At 41.9% G+C, this 13,347-nt stretch overlaps 1 protein-coding gene across 1 annotated transcript in view; it reads left to right on the plus strand.

Moving 5' to 3' along the window:
* The window catches only part of LOC124268801 (MAM and LDL-receptor class A domain-containing protein 1-like), a 31,302-nt gene that overhangs the window by 9,735 nt on the left and 8,220 nt on the right, over window positions 1-13,347 (plus strand). The window contains exons 11-25 of the mRNA XM_046703823.1: window positions 359-449; window positions 964-1,104; window positions 2,070-2,234; window positions 2,969-3,151; window positions 3,342-3,548; window positions 4,692-4,954; window positions 5,508-5,592; window positions 6,785-6,967; window positions 7,281-7,478; window positions 8,217-8,378; window positions 9,120-9,218; window positions 9,834-9,974; window positions 11,179-11,343; window positions 12,051-12,233; window positions 13,129-13,225. Coding sequence (XP_046559779.1) covers window positions 359-449; window positions 964-1,104; window positions 2,070-2,234; window positions 2,969-3,151; window positions 3,342-3,548; window positions 4,692-4,954; window positions 5,508-5,592; window positions 6,785-6,967; window positions 7,281-7,478; window positions 8,217-8,378; window positions 9,120-9,218; window positions 9,834-9,974; window positions 11,179-11,343; window positions 12,051-12,233; window positions 13,129-13,225 — 2,363 coding nt within the window. The remainder of the gene's footprint in view (window positions 1-358; window positions 450-963; window positions 1,105-2,069; window positions 2,235-2,968; window positions 3,152-3,341; window positions 3,549-4,691; window positions 4,955-5,507; window positions 5,593-6,784; window positions 6,968-7,280; window positions 7,479-8,216; window positions 8,379-9,119; window positions 9,219-9,833; window positions 9,975-11,178; window positions 11,344-12,050; window positions 12,234-13,128; window positions 13,226-13,347) is intronic.

The raw sequence follows: 13,347 nt of genomic DNA on the forward strand, positions 1-13,347 counted from the left end.
GCTTCAAGTTTCTTTAAAAAAATGAAGTTGCGATAAAATACTCAAAGCAACTTCAAATTTCAAGTTTTGGAGAACACCTTACGCAACGAGAAAATACTTGCAATTGCAAGTTTTGGAAAAAAATATAAAATAAAAATATTCGAAGTAACGCGAAAATATTCGAAGCAACGCGAAAATATTCGAAGCAAGCAGAACTTTCGCTGATAAGTATGTAATGCTGCCAAAGTGGCAGCTTTCGTAAAGAATAAGTTATTTAGCAACATTCATTTTAATAAGCAAACTATGTATCGTGCGAATAATTAAATATCGTTGCGTGACAACAGGGTGCTATTAACAGAATAACTCATATGGAATTCAGATGGTGTTTGAAGGAATCAGTGGCTCAAACTACAAATCAGACATAGCTCTGGACGATGTCAAGTTCACCGTGGGAGTATGTTCTATTCCTGGTAAGTTGAAGACAACGGTTACGATTTATTACGTCACGCCGAAGACCTGGGTTCGATGCCCCACATGGGTACAATGTGTTAAGCAATATTCTAGCAATATCACGTCAGGGGACACAAGAAATGGGCTTCACACTACATGTCTATGAATAACTGTTACCAAATAGAAAATTTTCGCTAACAAATTCTTTATTTCGTGAGTGCGATGTTTCAATACAGATTTTTGTGTCATTGTCCAGAAGGAGACTTCTAAAATGCCACTCAAAGAAGTTATAAAGAATTTTTCGGTTACTTGTTTGGGTTTATAAATAAATGACATTTTGATAATGAAATGTTGTATTGTGACAACTGCAATTTTTAACTTTCAGATTGCTCTACCATAGTGTGTGGAATTTAGTGTGTTTAAATTATTTTCGATCGATGTTTATTGACGATTGGGCATGGTAACCACATCTGATAGAACACAACTGCGTGTCTGTTCAGGGAATCAAGTTTCTGTTATTGTCCTCATCTATAGGCGACTGCACGTTCGAATCTGGCCTGTGCACTTGGTCGAACACTGGCATGGGAGATCAGTTTGACTGGACCTTGGGTTCCGGTTTGACGTCCAGTTCCTCTACTGGACCTTCGAGTGACCACACGCTCGGCATTGGACAAGGTATACAGCTCAGTAAATCACAAAGCACAATGCCGTTGTGAATTAATTGAATAAAATTAAATGAGTAAAAGGTTTAAGGACAGTATGGTTACCACATCCATCAACACAACATATCAAAAGGCGAAATGACACGTATACGAACATTTTAATATTCAAGACTCCGTGTCGCCATAGTTTAATTTCTGACAGGGGTGATATGTCAAGGGTCATCTGGCAGGAGTAATCCGACAGTGGTGATCTGAGAGGGTGATCCGACAGGGGTGATCTCACAGGGGTTATGTGACAGGGGTAATATCACAGGGGTTATGTGACAAGCGAAATATCACAGGGGTTATGTGATAGGGGTAATATCACAGAGGTTATGTGATGGGGTAATATCACAGGGGTTATGTGATAGGGGTAATATCACAGGGGTTATGTGATGGGGTAATCTGTCAGGGGTGATCTGACAGGGGTAATATCACAGGGGTTATGTGACAGGGATATCTGTCAGAGGTGATCTGGCAGGGGTGATCCGACAGGGGTGATCTCACGGGGGTGATCTGTCAGGGGTGATCTCACAGGTGTAATATCATAGGGGTTATGTGACAGGGGTAATATCACAGGGGTTATGTGACAAGGGTAATATTACAGGGGTTATGTGACAGGGGTAATCTGTCAGGGGTGATATGACAGGGGTAATATCACAGGGGTTATGTGACAATGGTAATTTGACAGGGGTTATGTGACAGGGGTAATCTGACAGGGGTAATATCACAGGGGTTATGTGACAGGGATATCTGTCAGGGGTAATCCGTCAGGGATGATCTACCAGGGATAATCTGTCAGAAGTAATATGTTAGGGAAATATGACAGGGGTAATATGCAACGCGTAATATGCCAGGGTAATATGTCAGGGAAATATGAAAAGGACACACGAACCACAACCACAAAAGATGATAAGGTTTGCAATGGTATGTTTGCAGGCAGGTACCTCTACATCGAACCCTCGGTCCCAAGACTGGCCGGAGACAAGGCGTGGCTGGTCAGTGAAAGTTTCGCCCCCTCCCACACCAGTAGCTGCATCAGCTTCTGGTACAGCATGTACGGGGCCACAGTCGGTTCCCTCAACGTCTACATCAGGGTGCCCGGTAAGTCGCACTTGCAAAGGAATTTCTGCAATCATACTGACATGAAAAGATTGGTTAATACTGGTTCAATAACATGAGTGAGTGAGTTTAATTTAAGTCCCGTCGGCAGTATATACAGTTACACGAAATTTGAAAAATGAATGACAGTATAACAATTAGCAATATATCGCGTATTTAAAAGGGTTTAATTTTTAGGGGGTAATTAAAACTGTCCGACAAGGAAACGATATAAAGATGGGGTCAGACGTTGCCAACAGCACCCTACTGGGAACCATGGTTACATACCGCACCTCCGCTACCAACATTCCCCAGTCGGGTTTAAACCAGTTCTCCAAGTTTAGCCGGAGATTAGCAATAAACAGATATTCTATTAAAATTCATGTAGACGTAAATACACGTTAAACAATGTGGTCCCAGTTCAAGAATAAGCTTATTACATTATGTATAATCTTACTGTGCCAATTGTTCACACGGGTTCGATTCTTCACATGGGTAGAAGGTGTGAATACCATTTTTGGTGTCCCCCGCCGTGATATTGCTAACAGAGGCGTAAAACAAAACTCACTCACAAATATGGTAATTGGTACGTATTCAGATTTATTTCTCATGTACCCGTTAAAGCGATATAGCTTCATTCAATATATACAACCCTCTTTGACCTTTTACACCTACATTGCCTATATATGTCATCATATGAACGCAGTTCTTTAAACATACGAAAATTTCATGAACAGGACGAACTGACAAGATGATCTGGCATCAGTCCGGTAACCGAAGCAACGGCTGGTTCCTGGGCGAGGCACCAATCACAGAGCGGTTCAGTAGTTACACCATTGTGTTTGAAGGCGTCCGGGGCATTAGCTACACTGGCGACATCGCGATTGACGACATCACCGTCATGACGTCGTACTGTGGAAGTAAGCGCTCGACTGCCACAGAAACAATCGTCTCAATATCTAGATACCTTTTCAGTTATATAAGATACAGGTGTGTCATGATTGTGTTGTTTTCGTAAATAGAATTAGACATTTTACGCATTGGAAATGAACCAAATTGATACGATTATAACAAACTCAGAAAATGTAGCGTCATTTCTTATACACTCAGTAATTCCGCCGAATGCCGCTGCCGTTCTACAGACGACCGCACAAGTGACGACACAGTCGGTGGGGAAGGCAGCGTTATCATGCGACTTCCAGAACGATTTCTGTGGCTGGGTACAGATCTCAAGAACGGATCTCTCTGACTGGAACAGGAGACAGGGTATCACTTCTGGAAGAGGCCCCTCCACAGACCATACCTTTGGCAACTCCAGTAAGACTCCTTGAAATAGCATTGTAATCATCTTCCTGCACCAATGTTTGATACTTATATATGCAAGCAAGAGTCATTTAATGACGTATTGGCAACTCCAGTAAGACTCCTTGAAATAACATTGCAATCATCTTCCCGCTCCAACGTTTTATAGGTATATATACAAGCAGGTGTCATTTAATGACAATTGTATTTATGATATATGCTTTCCCTCCTTGTATACATTGATACCCTGGTTTGTGCCTTACGTTGGACATTATAAGTTGTTCAATGTTCCCTCGGGGCCCATGGGTTGATGTACCCTCGATGTTTGTTTATGTTCCCTGAGCCTGAAGGGAGAGGGAAACATAAACAAACATCGAGGGTACATCAACCCATTGGCCCCGAGGGAACATTGAACAACGTATGTATCTTACCGAACACCTCAATGTTAATTTTGAATTGTTTGAAGCACGGATACAAATCTTTTTGTAGCCGTCATTGCCTTCCATCGATTTGCATTCGCAAAACATCGGTAATTTCCGTACATCATACGTGATTCAATGTTATTCGAGATAAAGAATTCCTGATACGAAGTACCAAATGAGTTTGGCACTCCCAGCGGGGTACATAGAAAATGTTCCTTGCTTGTTAACGGGGTACATTGAAAATAATAGAAGAGCGCTCAGCCAGTCAGAAAACGACATTTATGTGTGAGGCAAGATAAAGGGTAGTTCTTACTAATAATTTGAAACGGCAAGACTTGTCTGACAAAGCTGGAATTTTGCCCCAAACGGCATAAAACATCCCATCTATTCGGTTACAGATAATTACTATTTGACGTGACGTTAATATCCCTCTCGAATGCAATTGTAATCCAAAAAGATGACAATCTATGGATGGCAACTTCTTTATTATGAGGCACCCCTTGTTACAGAGTATATTCTTACTCCCTTATTCAGAAGTAAGAGTTTACTCTTGGACGTGGTTTTTCTCATAATAGAGAAGCTGATGTCCATAAATTTCACCTTTAATGTACATTACTTCAAAAGAAAGACTTATCTTGTTTCGACAAGTATCCCGATCCAATGACCATTGAATACAAGTCTGGAACTTGGCATCTATGGTAGTGGCGCGAAGAATTCATCAGTGTTTCTCTTATAGATGGCTACTACATCCACTCTGAACCATCTTCAGTCAGTGGGAAAACCAGGGACAAAGCTCGGCTGTTCAGTCCCCTGGTCCAGGCAGGCCAGAGCTGCATTACCTTCTGGTACAACATGTACGGCAGCAACGTCGGCGCCCTCAACGTGTACGTTCAAACAGGAATAGTCATTCCATCCACTCCAACCTGGAAGAGGACTGGGACTCAGGGCACCCACTGGCTCATGGGGCAGATCTCAGTCAACGTCAAGATCCCTTTTAATGTAAGTGAGTGAGTGAGTTTAGTTTTACGCCGCTTTTAGCAATATTCCAGCAATATCACGGCGGGGGACACCAGAAATGGGCTTCACACAATGTACCCATGTGGGGTTTCGAACCGGGTCTTCAACATGACGATCGAACGCTTTAACCACTGGGCTACCCCACCGCCCCTTTTTCAAGTAGGGACAAAGTAAGGATCATACTATGTGTTGACCCCAAAACCGTATATGAAACGCTGCTGCGTGAACGAATATTACTTACTTGTGAGAAATACAATGCTGAATGGAAATCATAAAGCAGCACCATAAGTATTGTTCAAAATTGTTGCTGCATTTTAGTTCAATATTGTTCATAAAACAGATTAAATTCTGAAATAACCATTCATAGACAGTACTTTCAGGAAAGACTGTTGTCACTTTTGGCTAAAATATGGTTCGATATCAATAATAAGTGTTCTCCAAAGTGAAGGCAAAAAGACCAGATTGATATTCAACTGAAAAGTACTATAGGGAGGAAAAATGGTTCTGTTCTGATGACAATCTCATCTTGTTGTAGGTGGTGATTGAAGGCGTGAGTGGCGGCAATCAAGGTGTTACAGCCATTGATGACGTTAACATCGCCAACGGCTCTTGTTCAGCAGGTGATGAAGTGCACCATCTCTATTGACCAAACATTGCTCATTCTACCTCGTGTATAAGACTTTGCATGTCGATAGCATATTGCAGAATGTTAAATTGTCAGTAGGTCCAAATCTCAGAAGTGGATGGTCAGCATTCGTAAATGGAGGGGTTTCCAAAGCATGAAACACAGTACCAAACAGGCACTAGGTAATTTATTTCAGGAAACAATTTTTGTTTATTAAATAATTACTAATTTTGTTGAAACTCTATAACCAAATAAAAAAGCTATATGTTAAAGATGTAAAGGACAAATACTGATAGATTTGAGGTTATTTTTATGAGGAAAAGGCATCACTACAATGAAACAAAATGCTCAATGAATACAAATGTTTGGTTTTCATGCTTAGCCCTTTATAATAAAACTGTGGATTTTGTTGAAAATGGCATCACGGGTAATTTGTTTATGAAAACATGACAAAATGATACAAATACAATATACAATGCCAAAACTAAAGGGGATATTGGAAATAATCAAGTCCATGACTCTTGTGGTATTGGCAAATAAAAATGATATGATCATACGCCAACGCCAACTACGCCAAGTAGTGGGTTCTCATGGGGGATATGATGGTGCACTTTCTCGTGAAAGAGGTCGGTGACATATTCGAAATTTGCATTAACATTATGTAAAAGATTTATAACTTGTTCGAGAGGCATTTAGAAGTTGAAGCAGTAAGGAAGGATAACAATATATGGATGAACAACGTATTTATTGTAGTGTGAGTGAGGTTATGGTGTAGGGTCTGACAACCTTGATAACTGTTAGAGCCTACACCGAAATGCCATTCTTACTGTAATGAAGACTTTTTTCGTCCATATATTGTTATCCTTCCTTAAAACATCAATGTTGACAAGACATGCAAGAAGTCTTCGTGGATGCTCCTGATGTGTCGAACAATGTCATCTCGATTTGGGCTGTTCCACTTATCAGTAATAGCAGAATTGTTGTTTTTTTAGATCCATGAACGTACACGTCCACCAACGACGTACCATACGTGTGCAGTGGGCAAAGGTCACGACTACCAGCTGGCCAAAACAAAACATGGATTCTGTTCTATGTACCTTTTGTTTTAACACGAAACAAGATATTCCCTTTATATTATGTTACTGAAATAGTTTGTGACTGACGAGTGAATGCTTGATATTACGCAGGAGCAACAGTGGGCCCCTCGTCAAAACCTGCCGCTGACAAATGTAATTTTGAGGATACTATTCTATGTGGATTCTCTCAAGACGTCGACCATTCAGACAATTTCGACTGGTCAAGGCATGAAGGGGCGACCTCTTCCTTCGGCACTGGGCCTTCAAGTGACCACACGTATGGGACAAGATTAGGTACGAACCTCCATCCGTCAGTCCCGATTCAATTCACAGCAACTTGAATATAAGAAGTCATACGTTTGTCTTATCAACAATTTATACAGATATATCCCATAACTGTATCTTCCTTTGGTATCTAATGAAGAAGGAAAAACGAATTGGACTTAACAAACATCCTTGCTTCACACCCAATGGGCACTCAAAATAGTCAGTGAATACAATAGCAAGATAACGCTTGAAGCAGCTTCCATTCACATATTAGCATCATCATTTTAAAACTGGCCAGCCTAAGTGTGGTAACTCCCACTTTACCACTTACTTGATTCAGGTCACTACATGTACATTGAGACCTCTGCACCAAGACGACCTGGTGATGTTGCTCGACTCAACTCCTTCATATTAACTGGACCCACCTCACCACCATGCCTCACCTTCTGGTACCACATGTATGGAATCTCCATTGGTACTCTCAATGTGTATGTCATGAGGAATGGTGCCAGGGGTTCTCCTCTTTGGCATTTGTCAGGTAAGACGTAAAGATATCTGTAATTCTTGCATTCCCCTTACCATCCCTCCAGGTGTTTGACTAACCCAAGTCTGTGCCAGTGACTGTGACGACCTTTCGAAGGATGAAATGTTTCATCATGTGTGTATTGTTTGAAAACTATTCAGGTCAGCTAAGGTACATGTACTTAAGAGTTGATATGCTGATACATTTCCCTAGTCACGACAGGATCTGTTTCCTCAATCCCAGATTTGCAACATTTGCTATCCTCAGGACCTCCCTATGATACCTTTGGGGCACATCAGCAATTAATAATGTCCCCCAAACTCACCAACATGCCTCACGTTCTGGTACCACATGTATGGAACCTCGATTGGTACTCTGAATGTCTATGTCATGAGGAATGGTGCCAGGAGTTCTATTTGGCAGTTGTCAGGTAAGACATTGTAATGTCTTTATATGTGTCAGTCCCCCTACCATCGCTTTGACTAACCCCGAGATCAAGTCTGTGCCAGGGATTGTGGTGGCCTTTACAGAATGAAATGTTTCATTTGTAGTGTATTGTTGGAAAACTATCCAGGTCAGCTACAACACAAGGAACTAAAGAGTTCTTATGCAGAGGAATGTTCTCCAGCTACGACAACATCTGCTTCCCCGATCCCAGATTGGCAATACTTGCTGTCCTTGGTCCCTCCATATCATACATTACCAGTACATCAGTGGCAATTTATGATGTCACCCGAATTCACTCTTCAACAGGAAACCAAGGTAACTCTTGGAAAATGGCGAAGGTCTCCCTCAACACTGTGGCAAGCAACACGTCATACCAAATTGTCTTTGAGGGCACCGTTGGAGCTGGCTATGAGGGTGATATTGCGATCGATGATTTCAGCGTGACAGCTGGTGCTTGTTCATTGGGTGGTAAGTACTATGGGTAGTATCGTAATGGCACCTTTATCAAAGATCGGTGGCACGTTCCACAAAGCGATCTTTGTTTGTCAAATATATCCTTCTTAGATCTTAAAGGCTACAAATTTGAGAAATCATACACCACAAGTCCTTTGTCCTTAAAGTAGTCCCCCATGGGAAGAAACGAAAATATCACATTGAACTAATCATTATAAACCATGTATAGTGCTCTGTGAAACACATTGCTGTCAGTGATAGTTTATTGTTTAGTTCAGTTTGATTTTGCACTTTTCATCGTCATGCAGAACGCCTATGATTCCCTCCACTGGAATATGACATGGTTTTGTTTATGGGATGCTACGCCAAGTAGGGCTGTAATATTGGTGAAAGTGGAGTAGAACAATGCTCACCCACTCACTGGCTCTCGTAAGGCATGGCATCATGACTTGATGACGTCTCTGTGGGCAATGCAGTCCCATGCCAAAGGGAGGTCCACTTTGTTCCAATATATTTTCCACTAAGTAATGTAGGCATTGTCACTTTTCAAGGAGACTTCTCTATTCCATATTGTGAATAAATCTTCAGGACTATCTTTCACTGTTTGTTAGATTGAATCCGAGATGTTCCTGAACATTCATCAAAGCTTTCTCACTTTCATGGTAATGATCTTACTCGTTCATGTTCTGTGTTTTAAGACACGATGTTGAAGCGATGTTGGCATCACATTTACTCAATATTAATCTCATGTTTCAGTTATTCCCAATGCAGCTCGACCAACCGTTACCCAGAAACCAACAACCAAAACAGCCCCACAATCCACAACGGGCACCAAACCAACTCCCAAACCTACGGGTTAGCATCCCCTGTATCTGAAGACTAAAATGATCGCCACTTGGGCTTTGTTGTCATGTGTCCCTGTGACACCCTCCAGAAAGAAATGATTCAATCATGGATTCATCTCACAGAGATCACCAATCGGATTTGTTTTATCGTTTGGTTACCCCATTGCTTAAAGTGGGGGATTGTTTTACATGGGTACTTCTTCAATCTTCAATATTCTAGCAATATCACGTAAGGGACACAAGAAATGGGCTTCACACTACATGTCTATGGATAACTGTTACCAAATAGACAATTTTCGCTAACAAATTCTTTATTTCGTGAGTGCGATGTTTCAATACAGATTTTTTTACAGACTTCTAAAATGCCACTCAAAGAAGTTATAAAGAAGTTTTCTGTTACTTGTTTTGGTTTATTAATAAATGACATTTTGATAATGAAATGTTGTATTGTGACAACTGCAATTTTTAACTTTCAGATTGCTCTACCATAGTGTGTGGAATTTAGTGTGTTTAAATTATTTTCGATCAATGTTTATTGACGATTGGGCATGGTAACCACATCTGATAGAACACAACTGCGTGTCTGTTCAGGGAATCAAGTTTCTGTTATTGTCCTCATCTATAGGCGACTGCACGTTCGAATCTGGCCTGTGCACTTGGTCGAACACTGGCGGGGGAGATCAGTTTGACTGGATTTTGGGTTCCGGTATGACGTCCAGTTCCTATACTGGACCTTCGAGGGACCACACGCTCGGCAATGCACAAGGTATACAGCTCAGTAAATCACAAAGAACAATGCCGTTGTGAATTAATTGAATAAAATTAAATGAGTAAAAGGTTTACAGACAGTATGTTTACCACAACCTTCAACACAACATATCAAAAGGCGAAATGACACGTATACGAATATTTTAATATTCAAGACTCTGTGTCGCCATAGTTTAATTTCTGACAGGGGTGATATGTCAAGGGTAATCTGACAGGGGTGATATGTCAAGGGTAATCTGGCAGGGGTGATATGTCAAGGGTAATCTGGCAGGGGTGATATGTCAAGGGTAATCTGGCAGGGGTGATCTGTCAAGGGTAATCTGACAGGGGTGATCTGTCAAGGGTAATCTGACAGGGGTGATATGTCAAGGGTAATCTGTAAGGGGTAATCTGGCAGGGGTGATATGTCAAGGGTAATCTGACAGGGGTGATATGTCAAGGGTAATCTGTAAGGGGTAATCTGGCAGGGATGATCCAACAGGGGTGATATGTCAAGGGTCATCTGGCAGGGGTGATATGTCACGAGTAATCCGACAGGGTGATCTCACAGGGGCTATGTGAAAGGGTAATATCACAGAGGTTATGTGACAGGGGAATGTGACAGGGGGAATATCAAAGGTGTTATGTGACAGGGGTAATATCACAGGGGTTATGTGACAGGTGTAATATCACGGGGGTTATGTGACAGGGGTATTATCACAGGGGTTATGTGACAGGGGTAATGTGACAGGGGGAATATCACAGGTGTTATGTGACAGGGGTAATATCACAGGGGTTATGTGACAGGGGTGATCTCACAGGGGTTATGTGACAGGGGTAATATCACAGGGGTTATGTGACAGGGGTAATGTGACAGTGGTAATATCACAGAGATTATGTGACAGGGGTAATATCACAGGGGTTATGTGACAGGTGTAATATCACGGGGGTTATCTGACAGGGGTAATATCACTGGGGTTATGTCACAAGGGTAATATCACAGGGGTTATGTGACAGGGGTAATATCACAGGGGATATCTGTCAGGGGTAATTTGTCAGGGATGATCTACCAGGGATAATCTGTCAGAAGTAATTGTGAGGGAAATATGACAGGGGTAATATGCAACGCGTAATATGCCAGGGTAATATGTCAGGGAAATATCAAAAGGACACACGAACCACAACCACCAAAGATGATAAGTTTTGCAATGGTATGTGTGCAGGCAGGTACCTCTTCATTGAAACCTCGGCCCCAAGACTGGCCGGAGACAAGGCGTGGCTGGTCAGTGAGAGTTTCCCCCCTTCCAACACCAGTAGCTGCATCAACTTCTGGTACAGCATGTACGGGGCCACAGTCGGTTCCCTCAACGTCTACATCAGGGTGCCCGGTAAGTCGCACTTGTAAAGGAATTTCTGCAATCGTACTGACATGAAAAGATTGGTTAATACTGGTTCAATAACATGAATGAGTGAGTTGAATTTAAGTCCAGTCGGCAGTTTTTACAGTTATACGAAAATTGTAACATGAAGGACAGTATAACAATTAGCAATATATCGCGTATTTAAGGGGTTTTAAATCAGACACAAACTAATTAAAACTGTCCGACAAGAAAACGATATAAAGATGGGGTCAGACGTTGCCAACAGCACCCTACTGGGAACCATGGTTACATACCGCACCTCCGCTACTAACATTCCCCAGTCGTGTTTAAACCAGTTCTCCAAGTTTAGCCGGAGATTAGCAATAAACAGATATTCTATTAAAATTCATGTAGACATAAATACACGTTAAACAATGTGGTTCCAGTTCGATAATAAGCCTATTTAATTTATGTATAATCTTACTGTGCCAATTGGTGACGGTGTGAAGACCATTTTGGTGTCCCCGCCTTGATATTGCTAACAGAGGCGTAAAACAAAACTCACTCACAAATATGGTAATTGGTACGTATTCAGATTTATTTCTAATGTACCCGTTAAACCGATATAGCTTCATACAATATATACAACCCTCTTTGACTTTTTACACCTACATTACTTATATATGTCATCATATGAACGCAGTTCTTTAAACATACGAAAATTTCATGAACAGGACGAACTGACAAGATGATCTGGCATCAGTCCGGTAACCGAAGCAACGGCTGGTTCCTGGGCGAGGCACCAATCACAGAGCGGTTCAGTAGTTACACCATTGTGTTTGAAGGCGTCCGGGGCATTAGCTACACTGGCGACATCGCAATTGACGACATCACCGTCATGACGGGGTACTGTGGAAGTAAGCGCTCGACTGCCACAGAAACAATCGTCTCAATATCTAGATACCTTTTCAGTAAGGAAGGTGAGGTGAGGTGAGGTGAAATTGGGCTTTACGTCGTGCTTGAGAATATTTCGCTCATATGACGACGTACATGCATGTGTATGTGTATGTGCGGCTGCTTGTACTAGCCCAGACTGAATCTGGTTTGATAGTGCTAGCCCACTGAGATACCATGCCGCAGTGAAGCATGAATACCCTACTCAGGCACATTATACTGACTCGAGCCGACCAGTCCTTGTTGTACCCATTAATGCCGAGCGCCAGGCAGGGACCAACAAGTACCATATTTTAACGTCTTTTGGTATGACGCGGTCGGGGATCGAACCCGCAACCTTCCGATCTCCGGGCGGACGCTCTAACCACTACACCACGGAGGCGGTCCAGTGAGAATAGATAACAATATATGGATGAACAACGTATTTATTGTAGTGTGAGTGAGGTTATGGTGTAGGGTCTGACAACCTTGATAACTGTTAGAACCTACACCGAAATGCCACTCTTACTGTAATGAAGACTGTTTTCGTCCATATCTTGTTATCCTTCCTTAAAACATCTATGTTGACAAGACATGCAAGAAGTCTTCGTGGCATGCTCCTGATGTGTCGAACAATGTCATCTCGACTTGGGCTGTTCCACTTATCAGTAATAGCAGAATTGTTGTTTTTTAGATCCATGGACGTACACGTCTATCAACGACGTACCATACGTACCTGAACTTTTCATCAATGCTTTCTCACTTTCATGGTGATGCTCCAACGTTTCACCGACCGTTACTCGTCTATGCTCTATGTTTCAAGCCACGATGTTGAAGCAATGTTAGCATCACTTACTCAATATTAATCTCATGTTTCAGTGATTCCCAATGCAGCTCGACCAACCGTTACCCAGAAACCAACAACCACAGCCCCACAATCCACAGAGGGGAACAAAGCAACTCCCAAAACCTACGGGTAGCGTCTCCTGTATCTGACACTTTTAGACCATTGAGTAATGACCAAACGCCGTAGTTCGTATTTTGCTTCAAAGCAATAACGTCGGTATTTCATTTGTTTTATCGTTTGGTTAACCCATT

Source organism: Haliotis rubra, unplaced genomic scaffold, assembly GCF_003918875.1.
Source record: "Haliotis rubra isolate DU_JTF1 unplaced genomic scaffold, ASM391887v1 Scf14, whole genome shotgun sequence".
Taxonomy (NCBI): Eukaryota; Metazoa; Mollusca; class Gastropoda; order Lepetellida; family Haliotidae; genus Haliotis; species Haliotis rubra.